Source organism: Lepisosteus platostomus, chromosome 10, assembly GCF_059453375.1.
Source record: "Lepisosteus platostomus isolate fLepPlt1 chromosome 10, fLepPlt1.hap1, whole genome shotgun sequence".
Classification (NCBI taxonomy): domain Eukaryota; kingdom Metazoa; phylum Chordata; class Actinopteri; order Semionotiformes; family Lepisosteidae; genus Lepisosteus; species Lepisosteus platostomus.
The window spans coordinates 55,037,056-55,064,623 of record NC_142620.1 but is presented as its reverse complement, the minus strand read 5'-3'; the positions used below and the strand labels follow the sequence as shown (position 1 = coordinate 55,064,623).

The window sequence follows — 27,568 nt, the reverse complement described above, 5'->3', positions numbered from 1 at the left end:
TGTATTTACTATCACAGCCATCAGGACACCAATATTCATATCAAAGGATTCTATTTCACTTGAAATTCTACAGAAGCTCTCTTATAAGCAATTACTCAGGTTAACAAGAAGCACATCTGCCGTAGTATGTGAATGGTCGGTGATCATCATAATCCAATGTGCTACACAGTTGTTATTACATAACACATTCTACTCGGTTACCATGGCAAGCTTTCATCTTAAACATTTAGTGGGTTGTCTTGTGCACAAGATGCGTTTATGTACTGCATGATATTTAAATAAAATGGTCACAAATAAAATGTAACAACAGTTCCTCCAATTAAAGGCTTCATGCAATTGTTTGACAGCTGTTACTATCTGGAATAGGGATTTAAATATTACAAAGGAATTTCCTGGGACAATGTCTGGGACAACATCAATTGACTAATCAGTCCTATTCATTGAAAGATTGACTTCAACTTCCTTCACAAGGTGTACTTAACTCCTGTGGTATAGATGCTATCATACAAATGTAGCACCTGGGCCCTTGTGATGCTCTGTTTATGCAACATTACAGGCACTTTCCTGACATGTTTTGGGAGGGTCTAAATGAGGCTGTGTTTTAGAAACAGGATCCTTCCACATCCCCTTTCTTTAGTAAAACAAAACTCCTGTCTCAAAAAAAAAGAAAAGAAAACTGTGAACGGTAAAGGATGTATGATTATGGAAAATAGGAGAGAGGAGGTGCCGTTCTTCTGGGACTTCACAAATCTTTCTCATAGCCACAAGGTTTTCATTCAGTATGTGAGAAGATCCAAAATGTTTGCTAAGCATGCAGGCAATATGATGGCTTACATTCAAGCCAAACAACATAGGAGCATGGTAAAAACAGCTTAAGGTGTTCTTCATTGCTGTGTGTTCGCAATAGGGGACACTGCCTCCCTAAGCCAAAGGGAGAGTCATTTAGAGGTAGAGACTAACTGGGCCCTGATAAAGCCAAGCGTGGGGCATTGGCAGAGCTGTCCTCTAGCCTCCAGGGCCAGATGGGCCAGATCTGCCTGATGTTCCTGGCATCACTTGTTTTATTTAGGGCAGAAACTCCAACTTGGAGAAAAGTGCCCCTAAAATGGCCTTCTCTCATTTTAGACGTTATGTTCTCATGTGTTCCAGGACTGGCCACGTGAAGATGAGCTTAGTGCTCTCATCTCCTTTATTGTACCACTCCACTGTGTGTTTTAGCAGCACTGCGTCTATCATAGAGGAAATTTAATTAGGCCCCGCTGAACTGTCTATTTCTCATCGGTAAGCAATTCTCCTGTGTTTATAATGAGGTTCACTCATTTTTTCAGACAAAATAAAAACAAGGCACCATCATTTCATGTCCTTACTTTATACCCTAAAGGACATCATGGATTTTCTGAAGGATTTTCATATACTATACATTTCAGAATGCATCATATTAGATTTTTATCTTTAAACTTTCCTTTGAATACATTGCCAGGTCCTGCGGAGAGTGCACTGTGTTAGGATCAAAGTAATTGACCTTTGGCTGCCTCACTAGAGTTTCAGCCGAGCAGATTTTTAGTTTGTTTAAAGCAAGTCTGGGGAGTTCATTGGCAGAGGTAAAACATATATAAATACAGGGGGATTTGTAATGGTGAGGTTTGATGTGCTGTAATTAAAACTAAATCACAATCATTTTTGTGAAACATTTTTATCGCATAAGCTTACAAAACTTACAACCAGTTTTAGCTCTTTGTATTAACAAAAGTCCTCTTTTCTGAATGGCCACTAGGTGACCAGCCAGTATTCCGGTTCCTTTTCAAATAGTGATTGAGCACTCTACAGGTAGCTCAAGTGAACAATATCGCCCTCTAATGGCATCAGGGAGAAACATGAAGGCATGAGCAACCATATACACTGAGCACTAAAGGGTTAAGTCCTTCACTTCAGGCTAAGTTCTTCTCATGCATGTCATGCACCATTAACAAGACACTATATTTGTTTTAAGGTTTCCTCTGTGACTTGTTTATTTAAGACTGGTGACAAATGCATCCCTTCCTACAGAAGGGTGGGCTTCCCTCAGGTTAAAATGGCCAACAGCCTTAACAAGACCCATAATTCAGGGAGACAACAGAGTCACCTCTGTTTTTGCTGACCACTCCACACACCAGCCAGCTCTCATGGCTTTTACACAGACCCTGTGATAATCTGGATATGTCCTGTGCATTATACCACTCTGTGTGTGTGCGCTCGCATCCTGGTGGGGCACAATAAGTATAATTCAAATTATGTTTGTAAATACAGCACTTCAGTTTCAAGGCACAGTACAGCCAGAGCTCATGAATAAAGAGTGAGTGTGTTTCCAGTGCAAGCCACACACACAATCTTCAGAGATAGCAGCAAACGCTACACACTGATTTTCACTGAACCATCAGTGAAGACAAAACACAGAGACACACACCAGGTTACATCCAGAAATTACACCCAGCGTTCGAACTATTTCATGAAACATAACATAAAAATGTTTCATACTCTGGAGGATGTAAAGATATGTAGTGTATAGGATTAAAGGTTATGCCATAGTGTGTTTATTTTCTTATTGTTTTAAAATAAAGATGCAGAAAAACTCCAGTTATCACATTGGGAAGCACTCTTGTAAGCATGTGGAGCCCGATATTGTGATGAATGATGGGCTGAGTGGTAATTTGATTGTGAAGGGCTGCTCTACTGTGTTCTGCTCCTTCTTCACTTCACATCAATAATCCAGGAGGCTTTTATTACCATTTCTCAACCGTGGTTTCTACTTGTGCTTAAAAAACAAAAACAAAAAATTGACATAAAGGGGTGTTACTTAAAGATGGGAATTTGACATTTTGAATAAAATACAATTCTACCCAAAAAATAAAATTCCCATGGTTTTCTACCACCTCCCAGCAAAATCCAAGACACCTTTTAACACTGCACTCACCCCTGACCCTATTTTCAGTGAAAGGTGCTCTTTCAGTCCCCAGCAATTCTAACATGTAGATGCTAATAAAAGACAGATTTTTTGGGAATCCCAACCCGCCATAAAAAAAAACTTTAGAAAAAAGGAAATAATTATCTCCTGTTGTCTACCATTTATTGGTTTGCTAATATTTCAATAAAAGGACGCAGAAGTATAGTATATCTGTGCACACCTTGAAGCTAGTACTGCACAGGTCCACCTCCTATTGCCCTGAAGCCAGCAACCTCCACCCCCACATACGCGATACTCTCGACAATATATCCCTCCGTTCTCCTGCTCCTGTGTCTAATTGCATGTATTCTATCTTACTGCCAGTAACAGCGCAGCTGTCCCTTTAAATCCTCTTCTGTAAGAATTCCTGGAGCGAGCAGCTGGCTGTAAAGCTCACTTAAAAAAAAGAAACAAGCACACACTCCCTCATACCCATAGCCACAGAGCACAATTCCAGTGAGGGGCACACTATTCTGGATTTTACACCTGCAAGGACTAAGTGGGAGGGAAAAAAGGAACTTTGCTCAAGGATTGCCTGGATGACAGCAAGACGATGCTTTTTTCCCTAGTTTTGCAAGCTGCTCAGTGGAATTGGTGATTCCTCATATTCTTTGCTCCACAAATTATTCAACAAGGCAGTGTGTCTGAGTGTTTGTGGAGGGGAGACAGGAGAGACAAAGAATGCTATCAAAAGTCTTTAGGATTCTGTGTATCTTGTCTTTCTGCTTTTTCCAAGGCAGCTTCATCAGGTAAGGAAAAGAAAAACTTGCTTCTTTTCTCCATTTAAATTTTGAAACCATCTTTATTATTTCATCACCTTTAAGGTTGTTTGCTTTCTTCTGATTCCCTCATGCTTGCCTATTACAAATGCTCACTATCTCCTCTGGTCTACATCCAATATTAAAACTTTGTGACGAAAGAAGCAAACAAGTTAAAGAAAGGGACTGATTTCTTTATTAAATATTGACAAAAAAGAATATCTAGAAATGTCTCACATGCCTATTCTGTGATTACATTCACCTGCTATTGCCTGGATAATTTCAAAGGTCAGTGGCCCTATAATCAATGAGTTCTATGAACAGCAAGGAGTATAAAGAGAGAGGTTTGCACAAGGCAACTGAAGTGAAAGTATGGTAAATGTTACAGAAAGATTTGTTGCTTGTGGATATCTTGTGTTTCAATTGAATTTCCAACATCAGTAAATTGAACAATAAAATGTGGGGTATTAATTACATAATTTAAAAAGCAATAAATAGGTAACAGGACAGCGTCATATGTTTTATAGTCAGTATACTCTGATAACTGCATTTCTTCACATTTACCAAAGTTATGGGATCATTTACTGTATGTAGCCAATGAGAGCCTTGCTTGTCTACTCTATCTTTCTGTGAGCAGCAAACCAATTTTAAATACTACTATTTTATCTTATATATATATATCTGTACCGTATCATGATATATTGCATGATTTAAAATTGCAATAAAAAATGTAAGACAGTGAAAATGTACCTCATACTGATCAGAGGAGGGTTAAGAAATTGAAAGGCATTCCTCTTAAATGTACACCAGTATGAAAATCAGCTATTTTTCACTGGATGTATGTTGGAGCTGCAGGCAAAAGGTTTTGCACTTCCCTATAACAATTTAAGGGAAATACAGATGTCACAGAATCTGTATTCCAGGGCCCCAAACAGAGATGGGATGTTTACCATCAGATATGTGACTGGGTGCATGTTCAAATCAAACAGCTGAGGAGCAAGTTCCAAGATGTTAATGCAGACTGTGAAATGATGATGCACTTGGACTCTTGGTATGATACAAAAGTTTCAGAAAAGCTGGTATGCAAAAGCGTTCTCCTTATTTCATGCCCCGTCAACCCAAGGTGTGAACGTTTTTGAAATACGATTTGCATAATCTTAGTGCAAAACTGTTCTGAGCACAGGGTGCCCATGTGATTCAAGCCACAGATCAGGGAGACCTGACAATTTTCCATTCCAGAAATCCACAGTTTTCAGCTTTTCCACTAGAGAAGAGATCTGACATCTTCTGACATCTTGGGGTGGGGGATGGGGGAACAGAGAGAGTATCCTCCCAGAGACTGTTCAGTCATTTGGGGCTCAAAGAGGCAGCAAATTAAATGAAAGCTGGTTAACTGGGTGGAGCAGTGGCTCTGTGGCTCAGGATCTGCGCCTGTGGCTGGAAGGTTGCCTGTTCAAATCCTGCAGCTGGCAGAGGAATCCTACTCTGTTGGGCCCCTGAGCAAGGCCCTTCACCCCAACTGCTCCAGGGGTGCTGTACAATGGCTGACCCTGTGCTCTGACCCCAGGCTCTCTCCCTGTCTGTATGTCTCATAGAGAGCAAGCTGGGGTATGCGAAAAGATAATTCCTAATGCAAGAAATTGTACAGGGTTAATAAAGTGATATTATTATTATTAATGGCATGCTCAATACAGATAAACACATAACCAAAAGCCCCTTGGTTAGAAGCATTTTCCTCTGGTGCCCTTAGTTAAACGTATTGTCAATCCTGGATGGGTTGGATCTTAAATCAACTGATCATCTTAGAGCACTGCATGAGTTTCATTTGTAGATATTTTGACAAGTCACAAAGGATAAACAAGATACAAGATCCAAATCGTGCTTGACATAAAAACACATGAGGCAAGTCAAATTACAAAAGGGACATGCTTCTTTAATGGACAGAAATACATTAATTCTCATGTCATTTGATAAAGTACAGCAATGAAAAACAGTAGCTAGGTGCCCAAAGAAAAATGCTGCACACCAAATGTAAACCAAATAAGCATATTGATAAAGAGAACTAAACCCATTTAAAAAGCACATGAAAAATTACCACCAAATATTTGCTCCCAAAGTGTCTTGACTGACTAGGGTCCAACCTCAGTGATCCTGTGGAAGATTTATATGGAGGTATTTTAGAATTAGCACAGCATGTCAAGTTCCCTGGGCACAATGTATGTTCAAGGTAAATCATAAATAAAAGATCTGAAAGCCCCCTCAATCTGCACTTGTGACAAACAAAGGTAGGTAAACATGGACAGGAAAAAAGTAACTCCTGCATCATGTTCTTACCACTAGACTGACAAGACCTTTGACACCAGATTTCTCATTGTGTTTTTAAAAGGAATTAAAGGAAGATCAGAGAAAATAAGACAATAAAGAATGTTGGATTTTAAATTAATATTAAATTATTATGTGTATTAAGGTTTTGCTTACAACTGTTTTACTGGTATTTAAGAAATATTTCTTGTTGGTTGGATTTAAAGTATGAATACCAATCTATGATTTCTCTATTAATAAGAAGTATCTATGCTTTCCAATGACTTATTAATATTAACACAGACAATGTCTGCACAAGAAGTCCCTGCATCACTGTATTTTAAAAGTAATAAATTCCAACAATGTTTCCTAGTCCAGGGGTACTCTTGCCTCCTCTGGTTTCTGTTCCAACCGAGCTCTTAATTAGATTATAATTAAATTCTTGAACCTTTAAATTAATCAATTACTCAGAAATATTTTTTCATCCATTGTTTGCAAGAAATGTAGCAAACAGACTGAATTCAACTCTGAACTGATTATCATTCACTCACATTATGTGCATTGGGAGAGATGCAGAGACTCAGTTGTTCAATGGCACTGATCATTTGGAGTTGTTATTGGACAATCACCCTAAATAGGAAGAGTTCTGAGACCCAGCGCCAGGCAAAAGGGTCATGCTCATTTCTAACCCCACCCTATTATTTGAGAGTTGAAACTATTCAAAAAGAAATAAAAAATAAATAAAGCTTCAATACGCGTAATTAATAAAGAGCTCTGCTGAAATGGGAACTAAGAGACCCGAGGGTAGTCTGGGAGCAGAATTGAAACACAGAAAGGAAGACAGAACAACCTTCAAATGAAATAAAAGAAGTAACATCTTAATCATTTCGCTCTCGCCTTTCTGACAACACAGATCAGTTTCATCTGTGACCTTGGACATTCACAATCACCAGGACACGGTAAATACTGTTCCAAATAATCTGCGTTTGCAATTCGTATTGGGTTGCTGCTGCAGACAATACACTACAACTATAATGTGTCTGTATTCCAAACTGCAGAAACTCAGAATAACTGTCAATTCATCAATTTGTCATTTATGGAGCTGCTTCTCTGCTGTGAACTCAGAATTACCTGTCCTTCAAGCTGGCAGAAACTGAGACCTCTTGAAATGTTTTAAATTGGAGATGGAGGGGAGAGGAAAAACAGTCTGAGGCTAAGTAAATATCATAGTGGACATGTACTTAGCACATCTGTTTTTAATCAAAAAAGAGGTGTACAAAATATTACAAATTGAAGAAGGAATTGACTTATTAACAATTTTCTGAAGGTGTCTTGCTCATGGTTTTACCCCATATTCCCTCATCTCTACCCCTGTCCCTGACACACCCTGACCTGCAACTCAAACCCACATTCCCGCCAGTCCTTGCTGGTGTCTCACCCAGGGGTGTTACAGTGAGTCCTGGTCCAAGAGGGCCTCTAATACAGCCCCGTGAGGGGCACCCTGCCACTACGATCTTCGACAGGTCAGGAGTACGGGAAGCTAGCGTACCCAGCGCAGCCTTGAAGGAAATGCAGGCAGACCGTGTGGAATAGGCACAAGATTTGCAGCATTCTTATGTGATGGGTATCCTGTCAATTAAATGAGAAATTCAGTGGACACGTAAGGACACGTGCTGGCACAGAACAAGGCCTGCCTCGCATCCTGGGACACAGCTGCACGCCGGTCAGGCGTCAGGCAGCAGCGATGGGTATCCCGGCAGGGGAGCGAGGGATATTTCATTGTTTCGGGGGAGTGAAGGGGTGGAAGCTGAACGACAGTTCATCCCTCCTCTTGGAAGTTTTTGTTTTCCAATATGATCATTCCTGAGGTCCTTTGTGGGGAAATTTGCAGTTGGGATCTTCTGATGAGGTGGCAGGGCAGTGGTAGGTGCCGTGTTGGTGTGCTGCTGTTTTTATTCTTGACTTTTAAATGAATGTTCTTTTAGATCATAACAAGTGTTAACCAAAAAAGCGAGGGAAACAATTTATTTGTTTTTAACAAAGGGAACACTCCTCATGACAGACAGAAGAGTTTCTTGTTACAAAGGAAACACCGCTGCCCAATGCACACAGTTGGTGCACTGAGTAAGAGCAACATCCATCGTCCAGCCCAGCCTGCTCACTGCTAAGTCTTCTCTGCGGGGATCGCTCTGAGGAGGAAAGGGAGAGTGATTCTCTCCACCCCCCTAAACAACTGGCGACCGTAACATTTGAAGAAGCTAAACTATTCATTAAGCTTTATGGATAACTGCACATCACTGAACAATTGCATTATGAGCGCAATACACTAATAAACCATCAGCATGCTTGATTAAAAATGATTTTAATATGGAAATTAACAGAAAAACACCCAGTGATGCAAAAATAGATATTTCATGTAGTTTCTCCTAAAAAGAACAAAATCCTTTTTAAGGATAACTGAGAAAATGGTTACACAAATGTGTTTTCTTATTCAATATAATAAGAAACACCTCAAGAAGGCTCCACAGCCAAAACGTTGTGTTTCTTTTCTTCTCTTTTCAACAGGGAATAAACCTTTACTTGTTCCTTCAATATAATACTAATAATAATAACAAATGCTATTTTATACAGCACCTTTAAAAGTGGCTTCTCTAAGAGAAGACAGCAGAATTGCACAGTTACAATTAGGGTTTAGAATACTGTAGGAAAGCAAAGGAACAGACAGATACAGAACTAGTTAAATAAAAGCCTTGATTTGTCTTGATTTGCTAGAGCTCAGGGAAGGTGACTCCCTGATACCCCTGGGTGCCGAATTTCAGAACTCTGGGTTAAAGCAGGAGAAGGCCCTATCGCCCACAGTCTGCAGATAGAGTGTATATAATTTAAATATTTCAACTCTATTAAATAGAAATTATTATGTGACATTTTTATTGAATTTTCACAATTTTGATTTCAGACTAATAATCAAAAAACAAATAACCCATCAATACTACAATTAACATTACAGTACCAACAGTCATATAATTCTATCCAGAACTCATGTCATGCTAGTTTAATACACATGAATATAGAATAAACTATGCAGGATGTGTATTTAATAATTTAATGGAACAATAATGGAGCATTTTTCTAATACAATAGCTGTGGAAATTCCTTCCCAAGATTGGATCATTTAGTTAAGATAAATTATGATAAAAATACACATTTCCAAATTCTGAACTGTTTGTGCACAGATTCATTATTCCTCAATTTTGGTGAACGCATTAACTTTCTAATGAAGTGCCGCACTGACTGAACAAAGTACACGCACAGCGTTCACACGAATTGCACTAAATGCCTTGCTGCTCATCAGTAATGAAGTTCAGCTGGGTTGCAGAATTAGGCCCACAGTGCACTGACAGGGAGGACTGACTTGACTCTGAGCTCCCTCTCACAGTGGTTGTCCTCCTATTGCAGACAGAAACAGCGTGCATCAACAGCATTAAACCGGAGTTAGTACCAGTCAGCACAAAGCAGAGAACAAATCCGCAGATTAAGGAGAAAAGAGTTTAACAAAGCAAAGGAGATAGTCAGGCCCCCAAAGGGCTAAAGAATCCCCTGACCCGTCAACCATGTATATCAAGTCAGGAATAATATCAGAAAGATTTGTGTTTTGAAGTATAAGGGGGGATCTGTGTGGGTATGCATTCAGTCTTTAGAATGCTAGTGTTTTAGTTTAAAGAGTGAAGAAAATGTATATGAGCACAAACTCTAATTGTGCTTCATCAAAAAACAAATATCTTGTTAGCATGTGAGCCTCTGGTGTTAAGCCTTTTAGTAATGTACAGTTTAATGGATTAAGCTTTACTTCAAGATGCCAGAAGAGTTTTGCCAAGTCTACCTTCAGAGAGGAGTGAGAAAAGAAAGCAAAGAAAAAAAACACGTCACACTCCAGAACGCCTGTCATGTCTGCTGTGAGTTAACAAACCTGTTCCGCAAAAATTTTCAGAAACATCCACCAGCAGCTCTGACGCACGAAGAGGAAAAAAGGAAAAAATCTAAATTATTTTTCCTGACTTTGCAATTATTCCGCATTTGCAGGATTCCAAAATGTTTTGCAGATGAATGGAGCAGCTGATTTTCTTACTGAAAAAAGATTCTATATTAAAGTACAAGCTGTATAACAGCCAAAGTTTTATTTATTGTAATAAAAAACTAAAAGTAATCCCCCAAAACCACTTTATTATCAACTAATTGAAAAGCCCTGCTGGATAATCTGGTAGAAGCACAATCAGGGCTGATGGACACAGAACGGAAGCACTACAGTCCTTGGGCTGGATTCACTACACTTAAAGAGGAGCAAAATGTGCTCTTCTCTTTTTCTAAGTCCAGTTCAAAACAGTCCATGTTCTCCTACATCTACGCAAATAATTAAACATATATGCAGCATTTCAAGTTGTTTGCACCTGGATCATTCCTGTTGCAGCCGCTCTTAAAAACAGCACAGGTGCTCCAGAACTGTAGTCACAGCACAGCTGTCTGAACACTTAGATACACATCTGCATGAAAGTGAACAGCATCAGAAATGACCCACAGGCATGATGTACCAGCATCTGCTCATGACTGTCCCTTTCCTTCCTCATGTCATTTTAATTCGCTCCTACAGTATCTTCCTTCACCAGGTGATACGAGTAAACACCTGAATCTCTCTTAACCACAAAAAAGGGCCACAATATTTAAGCACTTGGCTATTATGCTTTAAAAGGCCACTGCAGAAATTTGCAGAAGATTATTTTCTTTGCCAAACCTAGAACAAATGGAGAATAAGAATAGCATGAAGTAGTCAGGTCTGGATAAGCCTGGTGTCAACTTTTCATCTTTTCAGTAACTCCCAAATAATTGCCAACCAGTCTAACGAAAGTCCTCAATGCAGAGTGTTATCCTTGGATTTAGCTCTGAAATGTTGCCTGTTTTAATGACAGTCAGCAACGCATGCATTTTTAAAACGAGGAAATGAAACGTCCTTTTAATTGCCTTGCTTATGTTTCTCACTTCACCACTCTACTGACATCCCGGCGCTCACATCAGCGGTGCTGCAGTGGAGAGCAGCAAGACACAGCGTGCTGATGAGACAGTTAGCAGCTCACCGCTCACTGGCGGATCAAAGCGTGGAACGCAATTATCAGTTCTACAGGGGGTATCACAGGTTACACATATTGACATTGTACGCCACAATCCTAAATGCAGTCAAAGACAGTGGCTGGGGATGAGTTCAGAACAGACTGCTGAACTACTCATGTCCTGCAGCCAGATGAATGAGCAATAGTATAATCTCTGGAATAGCCTCAGATTCTGATTCAATCAAAACCATCAAGTGTGGTTTTCCAGCTTTTCTCTTCCCAGTGGTCCTGGGAGACAGATTACTTCATGCATTTAATTTAAACTAAGCAGACGTAAGAAGGTAAGTTTCTTTGATAGATAAAAAGAATGTTCATTTAAGAGTGTTATGAAGTTCGTAATCTGCCCTGAAAGAGGTTTTTCTCAATAGTCCATATCTTTAAAATCAGAAATGAAGACATTTTTGTATCTATTTGGCTTTACTGGTAGCAGAATTGAGAGAGAGATGCAAAGGATATTTATATAGATGTGGGGAAATGTAGAGAGTTTTATACCATTTTGTTGTCTCGCAGAATTTATTGTAAATGTTGCAGATCTGCATAGACAGACAGAATTCACTTGCTAGCAAACTGTCAGATCTACAGTAGTAAGTATTTCCAGACCTCTGGATATTAGAAAGATCCGGTACTCTGGTAAAATCACTGGTATTGTACATCAGAGTAAGATAAATAAGAGGAATCATTTAATTACTGCAGATTGACATAGATTAAATGCTACCATTTTAAGAATGATAAGATATAATTAAGGTAATACAGTATATAACTCAGCATTAAGTTTTTCCTTCTCTGTACAAAAAAGGACTCAAGCACTCATAAATTCACAGGAAATATTCAAGACACACAGCAAATTCTGAAAGAATAAGACTCATTTACTTCAGTGCATCTTTGAAGAAAACTGAAGTACTGTAGTTCTTAGGCTGGCAGATGTATCTTGTGTTGAGAGTTGAGAGTCTCCTGTATGGATAAAAAGTTTCTTAAAGGGATAACATGGGCCATGTTTTGATAATTGTTGTTCAATTACTTTAAGTGAGAGGAGGAATTTCAGAGCAAAAGAATGCTTGCTATATTAACTTCAGTGAAATGATTCCAATGTAACATGGGGGCTAGATGTACAGTATTTTTCTTATACATGAATCACCATAAGTAAATTATTGCAGCAGAGAGGATAGAATTTTGTGATTGTGTTTTCAGCAGTTGCAAAATACGTACAAACACTTTTTATGGCAATGCAATAGTAACAATGGCTTTACTGAATGATTTTTATATAATTATTGAGACATTGGAAAGAAAACGACTAGAGAACAGCAGTCTTTATGTAAAAGCATGGTAACTGTCAGTCTGCTTATTTGTCAAAAAAAGAAAAGTAATTGCATAAATAACAACCTATCTGTTAATAAGTGATAACAGAGTCTTGTCATGTCCTGCGATTTGAAGTCACACAGCTGCTCAGCTTATTTAGAAGCAAACCTTTACAAGTCTGCAGATGTAACAAGACTCCTTGACAAGTTGTATATGAGAGGGGGACAGGCAAACAGGGCTGCTGTATCAGTGAGAGCTCTTTTCTTTAACATTAAAGGATGTTGTTTTATAAATTAAATCTCGTGGAGGCAGAGATACATTACTCCATTAAAACCTTTTCCTTGCCACTTTTATAAAGTAACATCCAGCTCTTTCTTTCAGCACAATGCAAATGTTTCTGTGCAGAATGCTTCTCGTTTGTCTGGAGCATCATTAAGAGCACAGCCAACAATGGGCACCACATTGTGGAAAACCTCTTCGGCTAATGTCCTTCCTGTAATGCTCTACAATTCAAGCTTTGCTAACCCACTTGGGAAAATTCATTTTAAAGCACACTCCCAACACAACAACACATGTAGTTTAAATCGGCAGACAACATTTTACCAACCAGGAAATCAGGACAACAATTAGACAGATTGGTGTAAATGACAGCCAGAGCCGAAAGGGATGACCAGTTTGCTGTGCATTTAAGCCATAAGGTTTACCTAGGTACAGCATTTTAGGAGAAGCTTTATCTGTCTCATCTGTTTTAGAGGAGAATATCTTTGTGTTCTGGATGACATGAGCTGCCTGTGGTGTTAGTTCAGTATGGAATGATTAAATGGAGATACAGTAGGTTATCATTTTCAGGGGTAATCTTATCCAATAAGAAAAGAAGAAAGTGCCCCATTTTAAAAGAAACTGTCAGGGGGAGCCTGGTGATATTCGCAGTTCACATCCTACAGTTTGACATTAAACACAATCCATGAAGTTTTCTGGGGTCTACAATTGTCATCAACCCCATCATCATTCAATATCTCTCCCTCATGTGTGTGATCGGAAATGTTACCAGTCCTTAAGAAGAGGGGAAAAAGAAGAGTATTTGATACACTATCAATCCCACCTGCGCCTGTTTATCATAAATTCATCTTTTAATAAGGCCTTTTTAGCCTGAAATAACAAAGCACATTCTTTAATTAGCAAAATGAGGATAGTCTGCATTAAGGTCTATGTACTGATTTTATTAGAATTAGTATACTTTAACTAGGGTTTTATTTAAACTATGGACCAAGTTCAGAAAAAAAGAGTAAATAATATAGCAGATCAATTACAGTACATGCACTAGGTAGTACAATTGATTAAGGGCCCAGTTGGAAAACAAAACCACCATGCACAGTGATCCCTCAGGACCAGGACTGAGAAAAACTGGAATAAAACAACATCTTAGCTTGACTAAAACTGAGTCTTGAACAGAGCAGACTACAAGTGAACTCCAGTCAAATATTTGGAATCTTCAGACACGCGATAGACTTCTGTAGTCTTCAGTGAAACATGATCCAGAGGACACAAGCAGAAATTACAGGGAAGTACGTTTAGAGCTGGGATCAAGAGACAGTTCTTTACACAAGGGGTTATAGGAGACTGGAACAAGTTACTTGGCCATGTTTGTTCAAGCTGACGCTCTGGCTTCTTTTAAGACAGTGCTGAATGAGATCCTCAGATCAGTTAGTTACTAGCAACCACATGAGTTACATGGACCAAATGAACCCATCTCATCTGTGGCCTTTCTTAGGTTAACAGACTTCTTCAAACCTGTTGTCATTCTTTTGAGTTTGTGAAACAAACTTTGCATTGTTGTTAGCCAAAGGATTGGGTTCCGTCACTAAATAAAATATACAATAAAAAGTGTGCATTGCTATGCTTAAATATGATAGTGCAGCATAACAAAATCTGCATATTTGAAAATTGAAGTTACGTGAAGCAGAAACGCATTTTGAGGTTGAAAGGTTCTTCATCTTATCTAATTGCAAATTCACACACAGTATGAACAGGAAATAGACGAGGAGAGTATGATGAGGGAGCCCTCACATGGAACATCATTCTTTCAAGCTGAGCTGCTGTGATAACCACTTTCAAGGGGGGTAGATTTCAAATGGCATTCCTCTGATAGCTCAGTTGCAGCCACGTACCAAAATCTACAGTGTTCAGTGTCATGAAATTAAAGAGCCTCACCAAGAGGGATGTAAAATCTAATAAATGCAAAATAAATTAACAGCTTGTGTCAAACTGCTTTGACCTTGGCCTGCACATGCTGTAGCAAATTAAATTCAATCTGGGGAAATCCCAGCCTTCTTTGTATGGAATAAAATAAGTTTTTTTTTTCTAAAAAAAGTAAAGTGAATGCACTGAGAAAAATTAATCAGTTCTACAGCAAATGTATATTTTTACGATTGTCTTCCGTGAACCAGTTTCTGTTAGTCTTACATTTCCAAAAGCAGACCAAAACAAGCAGAGCTTCCCACCCCCTAAAACAGCCCCCCCACTTCCCCACTACATAAGGATAGGACCCAGTGAGGAAGAGCATGCTGAGCCTCTACTGCTCTCCACCCCACTTCCCTCACTGGCACCATGGACCCAAGACACTCCATATAAAAAATGGGAAGACAGACTAGGATCCAGGACTGCCAGGGAAGGGAATGTGGAAAGTGCCCATCTTTGTAACTGCAGTGAGCTGAACTAACAAGATCCATCTCTACCCCTGTGAGAAGCCAAGAGGGTGTTATCATTTAGCAAAGGTGCTAGGAGAGAGCAAGGGGTGTCCCTGCTTCCAACTGTGGACAAAGTAAACAAAACTTGCATTCAAAACTCCCCAAAAAAGGTGGTGATCAGAGTGTACAACGAGGAATGTGGAACAAGTTTCATCTGTCAGAAGATCCAGCTGGATGCGGCTGTCCCATGCTCTCCGTACACAGCAGTGTTAGCATGATGCTAGCAGACTGCTTCAGAGGGGGAGTCCCATCCATTATCCCCTCGCAGGACTGACTGGCGCTCAGTGGCGTTCTTATAAAATAAGTCAAGGAGGAGTGCTCTGGTAATATCATACAGTAGTTACTGTAGGTATGCAGAGCCACACGTTGCCCGTGCTTATCTGAGAGGCAGAAGACTTTGTGCTCTAATGGTGCTCCACGTGCATCACAACACTGACAGCAGTAAATTTATAGAAGGCACTCAGACTTCTTTTGGAGGGAGCATCACTTGTCCTAATATACAGTTTAACATCGGCATGAGACACGTTTCCTTCTCAAGGTCTTCAGTAACAACTCATTTGGAGAACAAATGTTCCTTGTGGAAGTTCTCAGTTGCAATTTTGTCTGTGGTGTACATCGAACTGGATATGTGTTTTTTTTCTACAACAGGTGCATACCATGTAAAATGGAGATCTGGCCTTCATTTTCAAATTCAGAAAGTTAGTTAGTTTACACTGACTGCTTCTTTTTAGCTAGTAGACCATTTAGGTCCTGTCACACACACACAAGCTAAGAAGTCCCTCAGTCTTCAGACGATGCAATCCTGTGCTCTATTTATAGGATTACTACATATAAAACTATTTCAATTTGAGCCTGAAACAAGTCGAGTTGACTCATGTTGCAGATTGGCTTGTAAAAGCTGTTTTCAGTGTGCACCTGGCATGTGTTCATTTACAAATGCTCTGTCTCTGTGAAACAAGATTACTTACTTTATTGCTTTGCTGCTTTCCCCTATTTCTTTCTTAATGGACTATTGAGGAAACAGATTGCAATAATCTATACTCTCCTCATGTGCACCAAAGTTGGATTCAGATATTATCAAGTACAGTGATGTTTCCATACCCGGGATTCCCTGGAACTTGAATGTATTTGGAACTAAGCAGAGGCAAGTCAAGATAAAGGAGAAGTTCCTTACTCTGCAACAGACAGAATGTAATAAAAGAAATTCTATACAGTTGAATATAATATTGTACATAATTGGACAGAAACTAGAGCTATAAAGATTACTATAGGTAATAGTAATCCATATTCAAGACATGATTTCTGCACTGCTCTCCCTAGTCATCTCTCTCAGGACCTCTTGAACAGTTATTTAAATCAAAGAAATCAAGCAGCCAGCTCCCAGTAGACACCTGTAATGGAAGTCTGAATTCATGCTGATTACAACCACAATCACTCCAGCAAGACTGTTCCTTTTCACCAAGAATGTTAGCTGCCTAAGTCTCCTGCCCCATACAGCAGGCACAGGTGGGTAAATTATGCTGAATAATTATGGTGTACATTTTTCCCTCCATCTTTAACCGGAGACTCCTGATGTCTTACTACACTTGCCATGTAAATGTAATTTATTTCTTTAATTTTCTGAGATTTTGTGGGTGTAGGCTCCACCTAGATTTCCACCGTGCTTCAGGCAAAATGCAAATTTGTGCTTATTCAGATTGAAAATTGGGGTTAACTGCATAAAAATGCAGCCCTAGACTGTAGTAGGCCACCTCTACTCTGATTGTTGTTTTGGCAGATTCCATCCTAGGGTTCTAGAATTACAGCACAAAAGGCAGCATCAGAATGTGATATGCATGGTAAAGAAAATACCAGACCCATGAAATCATGGTGTCAACGTGAATCAGTTCTTCAAGTTTCTTGAGCACTTATGTGAACATGTGAAGCGCTTAAATTTTAATAACCCCCAGACTGAGTTCACATGCTGCAGCTCTGCAATGACAGCCTCAAGTATGCCATTAACTCAAGAGAACATGGTGTTTGCATTACCTACAATGTGCATACGAGATCATTCATATGGGGCCCAGATAAACGCTTGAATAAAACAATGTCTAAGATCTGCACTCTTGCTCTTTGTCTCACTCTTTTTGAAAAAATAAAGACCATTTTAAGGAAATAAGGCTCCTATAATTTCTTGACCTTATTTATCTTCAACATCCACCAAGGAGCTATTTGTTTGAACTGAGTTGAGAGGCTTTCTTGCAGATTCATCAAGACATATTAAATCCATCAGAAGCATTTTCAAAAGGCACATTCTGAAAAAAGCAACTTGAGCAAATCCCACTCCGGTGAAGACTGTTTTCTCTGGAGAGCCCAAAAGCTTCACCACAGACTGAAACGAGGCTTAACAGAACTAGGCTTTTAATCTCTGCACTCATTTCTGCAACAGTATTGTCGTGTCTGTATGGGAAATACAGGGACAGCTGCCAGGGATATATAGGGGGCTGTCCCCAGTCAAGATAGGAAAGACCTCTTTCTCCCACAACATGTCAGAGCTGGATGGTGATCAAGCGATAGCTATCATGTGACTCAGCAGGCTTAAAATCACAGCATATAAAGTTCTGTAATAACTGTGCTCATACCCAAGACTGTGATTAATACAGATCCTGATCTACCATGACATCTCAATCCATATTCATACTCTACAGGTAACAAATTGAAGGCATTAATCATTTTATCCAGACTGGCAGGTCTGTCCCTTTTTTCTCACAACCTGATGGGGATCTCTTAGGAGACAGATAGCAAGGCTGCTGGATGTGACTGCTGGATAACAGGCACTTGCTCTACAGTGACATCCCGCTTTTACATCCCAATGTCCACCGAACAGCTGTGAAACATCTGGATAATCTGCCCTGTCGGTGCTGTTCGCCACCTTTGCCAAAAGCAGTGACAGAGCTCTGTGCATTCTCTGCCTTTCCTCACATTTGCGCAGCAGGATTAACATAAAGTGTACAAAAACACTTTTTCGTGCCTCTCCTGATGAACAAACTTCTGGAAGAGCACAAGGAACTTAACACACTGTGTCATCACACAATTGGGCTGCAGTGTGCTGTGAAGCCAACTGAACAGGGAAAGAAAAAGCTCCCAAACTGTGAATCATCTCTCTGAGTTGTCCCACTGCAATTCCTGCTGGTCAGGATGTCAGCAGCGGCAAGGAGAAAAGGTTCTTTGTTAAAATGAAGTTTTGTGTTTTTAACAGTTTGGCAGATGCTCTGATCATTGTACAGAATATCCATTGGATAAAAAAGACTGGGAATATATTTTGCACTGAAGGGTAATGGCCAGGTTCAGCACTGATCTGGTATTTAGGCAAGGCCAATAGGTCAGAACATGGAATAGAACTATTTGGACCCTAAGCAGAAAATGACCAGGGTGTGAGTTAATATGAAATGAGTAATGAATACTTTTGGGAAAACCCCATCTAAACAGAATAAAATACGTTGTAATTGTCAGAGCATCTAAAAATCAGGACTTCACTGTGGGCCTGTTGCCATTGATACCTGTTTCTTTTTAAATTGTCAAAAAAGGTGTTTTTTTTTCTTTTGGTTGTTTATTTCAATATTGACAAAGCAGAAGCCAATGAACCTTGAACCCTGTATACAAAGAGTGTCAGTAAAAAGAGGGTTACAGCAAAGTCATTAATTATCACACTAAAGAAGATAAATAGGCACAAACACAGACAGTGCCAAGCATGTTTTAAATTAAGCACAATTATTCACGTATCACTGAGCTCAGGATTTTGTTTTCCAGAAAAAAAAACGGGAACACAAAATATCTGTTGTACATACGAGAACATTAAGTCAATTGAATATTTTAGCCTTACAGTAAATTACAGAATCTGTTAGAGAGCATTCCTAAAAAGCAGACTGATACAAAAAGGGTACAGAATATGTTTGGGGTAAAGACTGTGCTGCTGAGGTAGGGATGGCAGTTATCTAAGTAACCCTTTTACTGTCTATGTCCCCAGGCTACATGAGCTCTAGGTAGTCACGTAGTCCCAGGCATAGAAATTGAATCTTCAGTCAGCATCGGGCTGTTCTTGAGGGCTGTGGTGAGCCAGTACTTTTGAGCTCCTAAAAAATGTCCTGAACTAATTTTTTTAAAGCATTTGCAGTGACAAAATATTTATGTCCATTCCTTGAGTAACTACTACTGTCAGGGGCCAGGCTGTTGGTGAGTCATCATGGCAACAGCTATGTGAATGATTCAGGTTTTACCTTGTAGACGATGGAAAAAATTGCCCAGGGATGTTTGCGCACGACAGACCATGCACGACTGGTGCAATGCATACCAGGCAGTTTTTTTAAAATGCTAGGCTACCGTTATTTTGCAATCAATATTCATGTCACCCATGATGTATGTTCCTATCAAAATACAACATGTGAAATCAGCATATCGAATAGAAAAGAATGACAAGAAGATTTATGAAAAACTTTTTCTTTTTCCAAGTCAACGTTTTCAATGATGGTGGATGTGGAAATCAGGACTGAAAAGTTTTGTTGATGTGTTGTCAGGTGTCAGGTCAGGACACGAGGCTTACAAAGAATCTAAACTGCTGCTGTGTTCCTGTGTGCACTGTAGGGGTAGAGTGAAGTTTAATTCAAGGGGTAGATGAGAGGTATTTTATTAGGTCCAGAGGGTATGTGATTTGTGCTCATAATGAAGCAAGCTGTGATATTGTGATATTGAGATACAGCTGAATTGCATCAAATTAAAGCTATCATTTTTCCTATAAAGTAAAGGACACAGAGGATGAGATTATTTCTGACAAGCCTCTGGAGATATCAAGTCAGTTCCTGGTAGATTAAAGATTGCATGGAAATTACAATGCATGAATGGTAGCATCTAGTTTAGAAAAGCAATTGACTTCCCAGTTTAGCAGTGGTATAAATCATTGAACCCTAGGCTCACAATCAGGTGGCTAAGTACACAAGCTTTTCCATGCAGACATTTTTGCCATTAGTGTCCCCCCATATACAGTACAAAACTAAATGTCATCTGAAAAGAAACAAACATAAAAATCGATTTCCTTGAGTCGGCTGAAAAAGGGGAGTGACAGACCAAAGCCTTTTTAAATAAAATATAGGCGACATTGAGCTGAAGATAATTTTACTAAACCAGAAATGCGGATCCATTTGTGTTGGAGTTCCATGTCGTTCTTCAAAATATTCTGCTTTTTTCATTACCCTCGTTGGCACAGTGTAATTCCTCTTTAGCTTCCCTGATGTAGTCCTCCCGTGACTCCCCAGCAACTCCACACACTCTTTACTTCAGTATTGTGAACACATGCTGAGCTCCTGACTGCGTGATCATTACAGAACCAAGGGCACTGCGTGAGCAGAACCACACTGTGAGTTTGCACAATCTGGCCTCCCTACAGTATATTCCTCCTTCCCCTCAAATGGATGAAGCAATCTCTCACCCATCCAACCACTGTGTGAGGAGAAATGCAGCTGCATATTGGCTGCTGTGTGTCGCCCATGTGGGGGCTGCACTTCAGCGGGGAGTGAAGTGGATCCATTCCTATATATAGCAACTAGGTAGGTAGGTCCCTTTTCAGGCCATCAAGGCACATGGGGGGCAAGGGGTCAAGGGCCCCCCTTTCTTGACCATCCAACACTGGGGATGGAGGTGATGTGGTCAGTATTACACTCCGGCCGGCTTATTACCCACGGCTGAGTGGACCTCGGAGCCGTCTGGAAGGAATTAGAGCAAGTTACATCGCTGGCCCTACCTGGGATTGAACCCGGGACCTTACGGTCAGAAGCTAGAAACCCGTGCTGTCTGAGCTACCACGGCTCCTATATATAGCAACTGCCAGGATTAAAGGCACTATATAAATGCAATTATTATTATGGGATAATATACTTATGGCTTATAAATCGAAATAAACAAGAGGAAGCTCTTTGGCCAATCTACTTCACTTAGTTGCTCGTAGTTAAATGATCGAAGGATCTCATCCAGTCTGGAAAGGTCCGGGGTATCTTCTCCTTCACAGGGCTGGGTAGCTTGTTCCAGACACCAACCACTGTTAGTATAAAGGAGAGCAGTCTGTTCTACAGGCATGTCTTTTTAGTTTTCCATCTTTGTCCTCTAATTTGTGTTCCACTACTAATTCTGCAAAACAGAAAAAAATGTGGGGAATTGTTCTGTTTGTACACAAATCAACAATATAGACAGAAATGGCACTGAGAGTGAAATTTCACTCATAAACTGAGGTTCCTTTTGCATAAGTGTTTCTTGAGTTGTTTGAAAGGACAAAAACTACAGAATTGCATTTTCAATGGAATACTGAAATTTGGAATTTTTGCAGAGGAACACCAGTCTTGTTACCTCATAGCTTCGCTGGCTTGATTTTTAAAAAAGCAAAATATACTGATATACAGTACATAAAGGGTTAATGAACAAAAAGCAGAAAGACTCTTGCGAGGTAAAATGTACACCAAACAGCTTTTCTCAGGAAAACTAATTTCCCTTCAATTGTTCTTAACAGCTCACAAAACGTAACAGCAAACACTGGAAAGGTAAATGCTAAGCAGCTGTTTACTCAGTGCATTTCATATTAATGTGAGCTTTATTCACTCATCTGTCGCACTGTTAAAAGTTCATAGTATACTCCACAGGATATAATTCCAAAGTGAAAAAATTATGCAGTATCAGTATTTTGTGGTTCCACAAAAGCAGCAATATTTATGTTTTTCTAACACTTGTGCTTAACGAGACCACATTCCATATGTGTAATCGATCGCAACATATTAAGCTCTATTTCATCCAAAACAAATTGACTTGTCTAGAAGCGTGAATAAAGTAACTCATGCTGGGCTAGATGGCAAACTAGGTTTACTGTATTTCCTGTCTTATCAAAGGCTTCAATCAATGACACTACAATGAAAACTTCCAAGGCCTGCAATACTCAAGAAAGAATTAAACATGCAATGGGATTTCTATAATTAGGCAATTTAATTAATAAGTACTCCACAACTTCGTGTAGCCTCTTTGTATTGGGCTAATGAGCTCTGTTCACTGCACGGACAGGTATTACGAGAGTTAAACCCCTCAAGTGTGGACAGTCAGCTTGAGGCCTGTAGGGATCCTGCTTTGGTTTCAAATGTAGATGAAATCTGTCATTCCTCCTGAATGCAATGTATGCAATATCATTTACTCGCAAAATATCTGCGCTTGCATACACCAAGAATACAGACTTTGCACTACAGTGAATCCATGGGAGAGAAGAAATGCCTGGGAGCTTGTTACATTTGTTGGATGTAGTCCTTTGTATTAGCTCAGATGTGCCATGAAGCAAGCCTTGTTCTTGAACATCCCCTAGAGGTGTTTTGAGATCAAACGTCTTCCCTTCTTGCTTGTCAGCCCCTATGCCCCCTTATACATTAACTAAATATGGTGGGATCAGCGAAGCAGTTGTCTCTAAAAGGATGACGAACTCTGTCTCGGCCCTGCAATCAAAAGCTAAAAAATTATCTTGCTCGGGGGGGGTTTTGTTTGGTTTTGTTTTCAAAATTATCACTTTAGTATGCCAATCGAGAGGCTTGTTTCAATGCAGCAGGGGGAAAATGCAAGCTCTCCTTTGCAGCCTGAACTCTGGTGCTCGCCTGATCAATATCGTTTTAAAATTCTTCAGGGCCTTTTCTCACTGAGAACAAACTCTGCGCCTAAACTTATTTATAGACTATTTCTAAAGAGGTGTATCTTGTCTGCAGGGGGGAATGTTTTGATTTTTACCAACAGCTGCTTGATTATAATCACTGAGCATTTACAATCCTTAGCATTGGTCAGCCTCCTAGGAAACTTCTGTATGACATTTCAATAACTACATTTAAGGTGGGTTATGAATCACTGCTTCTGTTCAAGAGAGCATGTTGGCCAGAGCTTAGTTTAGATGCTGTGTGCTTTATGAGTCAGAATAGTACTACAGAACTCAGTTGGCTTTCCAGCTCTGGCTTAGTATTCTATTAGTATTATTCTATATTAAATGTACTTTCATATTTCTTCAATTAAAGACTCTCTCAGTCAACAGAATCCACGTGGCTTTACAATCCAAGTGTAAAGAGTGCTTTAGCCTTATTTCTCCAGTGAATGAATAATCTTTGTCCCACCAGCATCATCGTCAGGATTTACTGCACTTCCACAATATGGGGTGCTGTCTGCGCAGATCTGGTCAATTCATTTTGTGCTACAGACAGACGCCTTGTTCTGAATGATCTCTCTTGTAAATGTCAGCATGTGAGGTGTTAGAGACCTCCCTGGAACTCAGACCCCCAGGGTTACTAAGAGAAAATGAGTGGAATAGGACAGGAAGAAGCACATACAGTAAGACAAGAGAAAGGCAGAATACTGCAATTTGGTCCATAACAAAGTCCCTAAAGATGTTATCTATCCAAAGTCTGCAGCCAATATGGCCAAAAGCTACCAATTAAAATTAACAAAGCCTGGTCCATTTTTAACTGTTGGTTTGTCAAGAGACCTTTGCATACAGCACATAAAATACAAGAGATGGTAGCTGCAATTTATCACTTATGTAAGGTCTACCTTCCAAAATCTGAAACCCACTAAAAACATTACCAGTGTCTGGGTAACCTGAAAGCAGTTGTGATCAATTTTATATTTAGCTTTCATTTAAACAATACTATCTTGTTTCTAAAAAAAGGCATCCTTTAAATTACTCATATAATAATTAAACATTTATGGATAAGGTTCCAGATTATACCTGTTAATCATTTGTTAAACACTATCCATAGATAATGGAGAAAAGGTAATTTTCTTTAAAATATCTGTGTATATTTCAAGACTTGGGGTATTTGATTGGAAATATGATGTTTCAGGACAGGTAGAAAATAAAACACTTTTACACTTGATTTGGAGAACTGTAATACTGATTATGATATATGTTATACTTTAGATTATTAAATGAGACAATTTAAAGATTGTAAAAGATTGAATTATCTACATATACAGTATCTGTTGGCTGAGCAGGCTTACCATTTTGTATAAAATTATTTGTGCATCTCCATGATGTTTGTTGGATCTAGGGAAAGGCCATATTCACAATTAGTATTCATTCTAAAGGCTGATTTGTTAATGAAAAGCAATTAACAGCATATGTTTGCAATGCTTGTGCAGAATATGTGCTCTCCCTAATTGAAATTAATCTAGCTCATTGAATTCTATGCTGAAACACAGTTTTATGGAGCACAAAAAGAAAGTTTTTTTTAATCATTCTGGTACAAAGCAAACTTCTGGGAAGGTTTGCTTTAAGTTAATTTACTGTAAATAAATACACAGAAGCTTCTCATCATTTCCAGAGATAGATGAGCTACTGACAACAACAAAGTAACTTGACAGGAAACTTTAATGCATTGTATTGGATGATGCTGAGCACATATCCTCCTAGAAAATGAACATCAGCACACCCCTGTGTTCCAGTGTACAAACATATACAGTAGATGTGTATGGTATATAGGTGCATACAGGTGCAGAAGATGTCAGGCCCAATTTTGGCAGTGGTCCAAGGGACCTCAGTTAGAACTGAACTGGCCATACTCCTTGAATGGAACACTGAAAGCTGGGCTATACTGCCAGCATTGGTATCTAAACAAGACTAAAAACTTCTTTTCTGATAGCTTTATGGCTAAACAAAAGCCAACACACTTTCAGGCTGTGTGGGTTGAATATACTTACATGTTGTCCTGCAAACAGTTTATAAAAGCAGCCTTACAAAACTAGGAGTCATTTAACCGACTTCATAATTACTGCAAAGTCACAGGTTTCTGTTTTGTTGTGGGGTTTTTTCTCCCCTTTGGCATTTCCCATATTATCTCTGTTTTTTGTTTTCAAGCAGGGGTGTCCAGTCCTGGTCCTGGAGCGCCAGTGTGTCTACCAGTTTTCATTCCAACTTAGCTCTTAAGAAGTGAAACCAGCTGGTTACTGGTTTACCTGAACCAGTCCTCCCAGCTCTTCAGGTGCTCCTGCTTTTGAGAGACCTGGAAACCCTGCAGGCACGCTGACTGGCCCCTTCAGGGCAAGGATTGGAATTCCCTGAACTTAGATCAATAGTTATGATTCTGTTGGATTTTTCCCAGTTCTGTGAAATTCAATGGACCGTTTATGTCTTACATTCTGTAAATGCAACTACGCACTTACATCAAGAAAACCTTATACCACACTCCAAATCACAAGGCGAGAATTTGGAAATGAAGGAATCAAGTAAATTCACAGGGAGATTGTAATTCTTGTCAAGGTTCAGGCTTCAATGTTGAGAAGACTCAACCACCAGGCAGCAGAACAGGGCTGCAAAGGTCAGTCTGTCTCATTACAGAGCTTCCCTTGCATTTCAATGATTTAAGAACTGGCTCAATGTTTCATTTAGCAGGGCTTGTGCAGCCTCTCAATGGCCTGCCGAGGGCTATTAGGGCAGACCTATGCTCTCTTCAGAGCTGTCCCTTCAGGATCTGAGAAGAACTAACGTCAGAGAAAAAAAGAGCCTCATAGTAATTCACCAAAGCCTATTGATTGTGCTGTTTTGTTACAGTATTTTTTTTACCAAGAAATGCACCTGAGGAGAAATGCTTTACAAAGCTGCTGGAGTTCTGCAGAAACAGGACTTTGTTGATTATGAATACTGTAAATGGCTGGGGATGGTCATGACAGTGCATTGCATCATGGGATTGGGCTCTTGACTCTGAAGGCTAACGTCAGAGCCTGGGTGAGGTTGTCACATGTGTGGTGACTGTAAATCACAGATCCGGGAGGCACTATTCAGCAGTTACTGACAGTTACACTGTCAAAGCGTTATTTTAGTTAGAGCAAAAGAAAGAGGTACTCGGGGATTATAAGAAGAATGCAGTGATCATCAAAATCTCTAATTGAGCTACTGTGTGATGCCTTCAAAAGCAATGCCACAAAAGCAATCATTTGATCCAAACATAAAAGAGCCACAGACGTCATTCTACACACTTGGGCGGCCTGTTCAGAAAGCTTTCGGAAATGCCCTTACAGAATGGTTACACACAGTAAAGCTGTGTGCAATAATGCAAATGCCAATAAATATGCATAGAAACTTTAAAAAACAAATACTGACATATTATAGGAAATAAACCTCAAATAAATTGGTTTTCTTACAGCTAAGGAGTACCAACAAACATCAATGAGGCACTGAGTTAGAAAAACAAATTACTGAGCTAGAAATAGGAAGGCAAAGAAAAACCTGTTTTTGTCTTGTGTAATATATTTCACTTTCTGACTCTCATCTTCTTTTAATCTTCCTAACATCTTTGCCCCATCAGCCGATACATGTCTTTAAACTCTTACTTATTTTATCATTATTGCCTCCCAGCAAAGATTTCCTGCTGCAAAAATCCATTTCCCTTTCCTGATTTTCACTGGTTTATCATCCCGTTCATCCCCTAATTACATTCTGAGATAGACAGTCCAGAATATTTATGAAACACAACCTTTAGAAACATGAACTGCCATAATGTACAAAAATACTGTTGCACAAATGGAGTATAGTAATTGTGTGTTTGTGTGTGGTGCTACATGCTGTTACGATCAGTTAAACAGTTGTGAGTAGGCTTTAAATGATTACAATACAGTATATTTAGTACTGTCAAACAGCCAGTGCCTCAAGAGGCAGAACCTCTTATAAGGCACTATTTACACGGGAATGTCATGTTGATCTTGTTCGGCAGAACCTCAGCTTCATTACTGTCAAAATGTGCAAGATATCCCTGTTAGCACATGTATTCAATAAAATAACACAAACATGAAATAAATCCTGTATTTCCTGTGTCAACATTTCAGGAAGACTAAAGTCATAACTTTGCAGCCAATAGAAATCACAAGTCTTCCACTGGGAAAAGTCCAAGAAGACAGTTAAATGTTTGTCTTTCACTGTACATGCACAGAATCAAGTCTTGTTAATGTCTTGAATCAGAAATGAATTCAATGAATTCAGTCTCATTCTGGACAAAGAAAAGCAAATTGTTTAAAAAATGAAGATGATTACTATGTACAGTAATTCATTTAGAATGTAATGGTTATTTTGTATGTTTTTGAGTTCACCTATAAAAAGACCATGAGAAGGTTTAGAGTATCTGTGTGCTTCATCAGTATTCACAAGGATAAAAACAAATTATCCATACTAGCAAAGCAATCATATACAGTTAATGACATAATATGATCATCAGCAGAGCAACACAATTGGGTTTTCAAGGCCACACAGTTTGAGAAAGTGTAGATACCATGAGGCACACCTGAAGGAAAAAAATGAAT

General features: G+C 39.3%; 1 protein-coding gene across 2 annotated transcripts in view; it reads left to right on the top strand.

The window, feature by feature from the left end:
* The first annotated feature begins 3,311 nt into the window (after positions 1 to 3,311).
* The window catches only part of glra4a (glycine receptor, alpha 4a), a 42,633-nt gene continuing 18,376 nt past the window's right edge, over positions 3,312 to 27,568 (top strand). The window contains exon 1 of one of the 2 annotated variants that reach the window (XM_088597454.1): positions 3,312 to 3,729. In XM_088597454.1, the coding sequence (XP_088453580.1) occupies positions 3,662 to 3,729 (68 nt within the window). In that variant the 5' untranslated portion in view covers positions 3,312 to 3,661. The remainder of the gene's footprint in view (positions 3,730 to 27,568) is intronic. The other variant, XM_088597453.1, reaches the window with a different exon arrangement.